The sequence below is a fragment of the Ammospiza nelsoni genome, chromosome Z (assembly GCF_027579445.1).
Source record: "Ammospiza nelsoni isolate bAmmNel1 chromosome Z, bAmmNel1.pri, whole genome shotgun sequence".
NCBI lineage: Eukaryota > Metazoa > Chordata > Aves > Passeriformes > Passerellidae > Ammospiza > Ammospiza nelsoni.
Window position 1 is genome coordinate 6,570,955 of NC_080669.1, and position 6,453 is coordinate 6,577,407.

General features: G+C 48.5%; 1 protein-coding gene across 1 annotated transcript in view; it reads left to right on the forward strand.

Annotated features, from left to right (window-relative positions):
• Positions 1–3,496, forward strand: part of LOC132086444 (uncharacterized) — a 69,577-nt gene extending 66,081 nt beyond the window's left edge. The window contains exons 22-24 of the mRNA XM_059492128.1: positions 265–461; positions 1,804–1,941; positions 3,288–3,496. Coding sequence (XP_059348111.1) covers positions 265–461; positions 1,804–1,941; positions 3,288–3,389 — 437 coding nt within the window. The 3' untranslated portion in view covers positions 3,390–3,496. The remainder of the gene's footprint in view (positions 1–264; positions 462–1,803; positions 1,942–3,287) is intronic.
• Positions 3,497–6,453: the final 2,957 nt, after the last annotated feature.

Below are 6,453 nucleotides of genomic sequence, written 5' to 3' on the forward strand. Positions count from 1 at the left end.
GTCTGTGTGTGTCCCTTCCAGAGGGAGGGAGCTACAGTCTAAAGCTTCAGGGGAATAAAGTCCACTGCTGTGAGCAGCGTTAAAAAAACAGGGTTATTTTGTATGGGGCCAGTTCAGTACTACCTTGGCTAAAGCCCCAAGGAAATCAAGCGTGGACAGTTCTCTGGGAGATTCAAGAGCACATTCTTAGACTGAGAAGGGGGAATTCTTTTGCTTGGTTTCCTAATTGGAGCTGGCTTTCATGGTTTGTTGTTTTCCCCACAGCTGACTTTGGCCTCTTTGTTAAGCTCACCCCTGAGCAGAGCAGACGGAGCTCCGTGGCCGGCACTTCTGGGTGGCTGGCGCCTGAAGTGGTGACAGGCCAACCATATGGCCCCAAAGTGGACATATGGTCTTTGGGAATCGTGGGCATTGAAATGGTGGAACAAGAAGTTCCTTGCAGGAATGCAACTCCTGTTTCAGTAAGGAGCAAATACTCACTGATCCCAGTGTCTTTCTCACCTGTCCATGTCCTGCATGTGCCATTGGACAAAATCCCATTGCCATCTGCTGGCCCCACTTCCACCAAGGTCCCCTTCTAAAAATGTCCCTGCAGCACATCAGCACCCACTATAGATTTGGTTGCATCAGAAGGGAAGTGGCAGTTCAGAAACCTAACCAGTTCAGAAAGTTGCCATTTTGGCCTCCAGCCATGCTTGACATTTCTCATTTGCTTTTTGAACCCTGTTGGAGCTGTGGCTCTTAAGGACAAGAATTTTTCAGTGGAACGGTTGGATGTATGATAAATATCCTTCGAAATGGAGGTTGAGTCTTCCCAGTTTCAGTTTTATAGAAACAGAAAAAGTGAAAAAGAAACAACCACCAAAGCAATGCCCAAGCAGTTCTGCTTCCTTTTCCCTTTTTGAACCACAGCGCATCAATTTTCCTCCATATTGTAGCATCTTTTTAAAATCCTGTGGGTCTTTGAAGCTTTCAGATTTTCAAGTCATCTGTACATTGTTCAGTCATGTGTGTGGGATGCCTGGATGTGTTTAGGATGTGTTTTTCTCCAACTGCAGTTAGAATTGTACGCCAAACCCTTGGCTGTTTCTTGGTACTTTAGCAAGTTGATGAGCAGAGAGTGACCATAGGCATGGCACTTCTTCTGATTTGACCATGAAAAGGTTTCCTTTTGCCACATAAAGAAGCAAAAATGTGCATTGAGAGACAGAGCTACAGGTGGCTCCTGTGCACCCAAGCAGGCATTTTCATCTCAATATATTTGTGCATGCATCTTAATGTGTCTGTGTTGAATATCAGATTCTAAATGTTTGTTTTCCTTTCCTGAGGAATAGCTGGTGGATTTCCTTTCTTTCCTTTCACTTAGCAGTTTTTTCTAGAAGAGGAAAAGAAGCTCAATGAGATTTGTTTTATGGCAGTTGTGTTTCAGGGACCAACAAGCACTGCAGAGATGCCTTTCATGTACTAATCCTTGCAAATAGTAGAGTTAGTATAGCAAAGTCCCTCTTCCAAAAAGCCTGTCAAGCTGATGTGAATCTTCAGGGAAGGAAACATGCTTTGTGATGTAGTTCCCACTTACTAGGTCAGTCAATGAAATCAGCTGCCAAGGCAAGATCTGCAGGATGGTGGAAAAACTGTGGCTGCATCAGGGTTTGGGTTTTTTGTTGGTAAAGGAAAGTCATCTCTGGGTCTCTGCCAGGGCAGAAACTGCCACTGCAGAGTGAAGCTTAACCAATGGGATCTGGGAGAGTACCTAGAGATGTGAAAGCAGCAGGTGCAGCCTGCTGTTTCCTTTTGCTGCAGGCTAAACAACGGACAGCCAGGGGAGAGAGACCACAGCTGCGGCAGCCCAACAGATTCTCGTCTTGCCTGTGTGACTTCCTGAGCTGCTGCCTGCAGACAGATGAGCAGAAGCGCTGGTCTGCCAAGGAGCTCCTGAAGGTAAAATGTGAAGGGGTTGCAGGTGAAACAGGCTCTGAGGGATGGGCTCCTCCTCCACTCAAGTCCAAGGCATCAGCTGAGCCCCCTTCCTCCTCACCTCCACTCTTGCTGCTCTTCAATTGAAAATGGTGAGGAATCCTAGACTGGGCTGGGCTGGCAGGGACCTGTGAAGGTCCTCCGGTCCAAAATCCTGCAATGAACAGGGACATCTTTAAAGTGATCAGGTTGCTCAGAGCCCTTTGCCACCTGACCTGGAATGGGGCATGTACAAGCTCTTGGGACAGCCTGTGCCAGTATTGCACTAGGCTCTGAGTAAACAAGTTCTTCCTTAGACCTACTCAGACTTGATCCCCATTTTGATTAAAAATATTCATCACATTCTATTGTAACTGGAACTGTTAAAAAAGGTGTCCCCACTTTCTTCAAAGCCACTCTGAAGTCTTGGAAAGTGGCAACAAAGTCTCCCTGGGGCCTGTTCTTCACAAAACTGAAAACCTCCACCTCTCTCTGCATTTCCTGAGAGGAGAGGTGCTCTGTTTCCTGACTGTTTCTGTTGCCCTGTTTCGTAATTTCCTGGGGTGTTTCATTTTATCTAATGGCAAAACAATTGAAGTAGAGCAATGCAGGGTACAGAGTCATGAAAAGGTGGTGGAGGAACCCAAGGAAGCTGTCCCAGCTAAGCAGTCAGAGATTTGGCTGTGGGCAGGAGGGGTCATGGGGGGCTCACTGTGAGCCTCTGAGGGGCCCTGGTTTGTGCCCCCCCAGCCCACCCTTAGAGGTTTCTGCCTCGCAAACAGGGACAGCTGGGAGGGAATTGTCCCAGCCCCATCTGCTGCCTGGCACGCTCAAGCAGACGGGAACTGTGCCAGGGTTAGTGCCAAGTTGTGTGGCAGAGAGGGAACTGCAGGGCCCAGTGCCACGGGACTGGGAAGGAAGGTGCCATCCAGCACACGAGGGGCCGGGCATGGAAAGGTGGACACTGCTCTGTCTCCCTGTGGGAATCAGCACAGTGCCTGTCTTGCAAAGGCAGGAACCTATGTGAGTCCTTGGAGTTTCCTGAAAGGAAGAAACCCCAGGGACAGAAAGCACCATTTCTAGAGCACTAGCAGGGCAAAAATCCCAGCAAGGTGAAGACATCACAATAAACAGATGAGTGGGATTTTGGTTCACAGATTTGTCTGTGATGGCAAGGTCATGCACATGATGACTGGGGGAACAGATGGTCCCATTGCTCTCCTCTTTCTGGGTCTTTTAGGACCCAGAGGAATCCTGATTGATTCTCCAAAGCATTGAGCTTGGAAAGTCATGGTTCAATGTTCTTTGTTGTATTTTTTTCCTGTGGACAGCATCCATTTGTACGTTCAGCCAAGCCAGCATCCAGTTTGGCACCACTCATCAACTCAATCAAGATGAAGAAGAAGAAGGACGAGTGGAGAAGAAGAATGTAATAATCAAGATGTTATCTCCATAACCAACTTAGAGTAGGATTGTAGAGTAGGATTATAGAGTAGGATTGTTGAGTAGTTTAGATTTATAGAATAGGTTTATAGTATAGGTTTATAGAGTAGGATTATTATTAAATAAAGTTTCAGAAACATCAACTCATTCGGAAGATTCCCCTTATTCGGACCCCTTCAGACAGCTCAGCATTTTCTTCTGAATGACCACTTGTTTTTTACTGGTGCTAAGTCACACTTACGGCTTCTTTGGTGTGGTTTGTAAGTGGAGAAGGTTCTTCTTCATTCATCTTCTCCAGACTACACTGCCTTTGGAATATGGCCCACTGGCTGGTTTTGGCACAGCTGTGGTATTTCTAGTTGAGGCAGAAAGGGCAATGGCATTTGCAGGCAAAAGGAGAGGCAGCCAAGACACCTGTGTGGATTCAGGCCTTCAGTCATGACTCAAGAGCATTTGGTTTCCTGCCACTTGGATTTGTGTCCCTAAATGCAATGTCTTTGGCTGGAGGAGAGTGTTGCTCAAGTGAGAAAGCAGAAAGATCAGAGAGGGTGCTCGGGAAGGCCTCCTGTGGTGCAGAGCTGTCAGTGCCTGTGAGGTGAGAGCAGGCCCGGCCTTGGTCGGGGTGGAGCCCCAGCAGAGCCCCGGCAGAGGCCGGAGCAGGCTGAGCCCCACAGAGGCAGGCTGGAAGGAGGCCCTTGGAGCTGCAAGAGGCAGCAGCCGGGCCCTGGGTGTCTGTTCCTGGCAGCGGGCGAATCCTCCGCTCTCAGAGCCCAGGTGGCAGCTGGCTGCTGCCGAGGGGAAGCGCAGCCGTGCTGGGCACAGCCCAGCCTGGAGGCATTGGCTGTCTGCAGTGTGCCCAGGAGCAGAGAAAGGCCCAGGGCAGCCAAGGGCCACTGGGCTGCCTGAGGATTCCTCCTCTTCTGCCAGCTGCCCTGCAACTCCTGGCAAAGGTCAGCAGTGTGTGCAGCACTCTGGGCACCGGGGCAGGGAGCCGGGCTGCTCGGCAGGCTGGAGCACAGGGCAGCTCCTTCAGGCCCGGCTCTTGTGCCAGGGGAAGCGAGGCCAGCGTGAGGCAGGGACAACTTGGCAGGGCACATCTGCAGGAGCCAGCGCCTCATGCAGCTCTGGGAGGAAGCGCCCGCAATCCTGCAGTTCTGCACTGAGCCACAGCAAAGGTGTGAGATGCAGAGTGTTTTGCAGGAATATTCAGGCCCACCAGGCCAGCCTGCTTTGTGTTCTCTGGCACACAGCAAGCGCTGTGCAATGCAGCTCTGAGCTGCTGGGAGAGAGGGAGTTGGGGATGTGCCTGAGGGTTTTGCTTAAGCAGTGAACTGATTTGGAAGGGAGCAGAATAATTTCAGTGGGGAATCTATGTTTTCTTCATATATTTCAGAAAGAAAGTTATAATGTGTCTTCACTCATCAATAGCACATGCAGGACTTTATGGGAAAATGTTTGTGTTTGATTCCCAGAATAGGAAGGAGAGGCGCTGGGAAAATATTAAAGTGTAAAAACGGGACTTAGTCTTGTGAATTCCTTTAGCTTTAGCAAGCAGTGCTTAGTCCTGTATTCCCCCATTGCAGTGCCTAATGTGTGCATGGGGCTATCTTGGCCTTGAGAACAGAGAGAGTGTTCCTTCTAAGAAGGTAGGTGGAATGCATTTAAGGGAAAGAAAGTGTTTTTAGGAGGCTCTTGACCAGAAAAGGAGAATTTGAGGAATGGGATATTTTGCAAACCACTGTGGCAGGAACTGGAGTTGTGTCCAAGGCCCTGTCATATTTGATCCATGTTTGAGCAGGTCAACGAGAAATGAAGAAAAGTGTATTGTTCAATGCGTAGGAACTTAACCTTTGAAAGAGAAACAGTGTATTGGTCAATCCGTGGGTACTGGCATTAATTACCAGTATAGCCCCAAGGGACGTGCCTGGACTTGTCTGGCTAAGCTGGATGTTGCAGCTGGGTGCTAGAGACAAGTCCAGACATGCAGGAGCTCAGGTTTACCTTGGCAAAGAAGCTTTAAGGCAAGGATGAAGGAAAGGAGTTGGGTTCTGCTAGTGGGTTTCGATCCAGAGCTTTATTCCTTGCCCACAGGCCTCTGAATCCAATAACAGCTCTAACAGAACCTCTCGAACCGTGTGGTTGCTGTTCCTTTTAACTCCAGGGAGAGGGGGAGGGATCCCACAAACCAGGTGGAGGGGGATGTCTCAAGGGACAAATGACAGCTGGATGGCCCAATGTCCTCCAGGGGTGTAAGGCATCTTTTGAACTCTGCCAATCACTCAATGTCCTTCTGGAATGCCAGGATTGACAGACAGTGCTCAGCAGGGGTCAGGGTGGGGGAAAGGAGAGGTGATTGACACACCTGGGAAAGAAGTCTACAGGGAGAAACCCGAGGTATCTGAGGCAACCCATGACATCACAATGCAACACGTGGGTCATTAACCTTTGAAAGAGGAACAGTGCATAATGGAGCCATTGTTGTCATGTGGTTGGTATTGTGAGCCATCGTGGTGAAGCACAGAATAAAACTCACCACTAGTTAAAGTTAGAAGTTGGTATGTTTATTACATACCAGCAGACAATGAGTCTTCTCCTAACCAGGCACCAGGCACACAATGAGTCTTCTCCTAACGACATGTGCAATGAATCACAGACTCTGGCTCTTCATCTAAAAAAGTCTTACATATTCATATAATTCCCAAAACACCTAATACATATTCATTGGCTAACCCACCTACCTCCACTTTAAAATGTATTATAATTGAGTCCAAAGTTCCTTCATGCTTGTGCAGTCTTTCACTTTGAATGGGTTGGTGGGTTTTGAAGTGGGGAATGGTCTTCTGATGAAGGCCAAGACGTCTTCCTCAATTTGACCTCTTTACTTATGACCTGTTGGCAGGCTTTCACACCCCTTGGTTTTAGCTGAAGTTTTGGGGCCCACGTGCAGGCTACAGTCCTCCTCTTTGTCACAAAGAAATCCACATCTCATTGTGTTTCTTTAAACATAGTAAAGACTGGCGAGTGATATATTACCCTAGCCTTAACTATTTTACC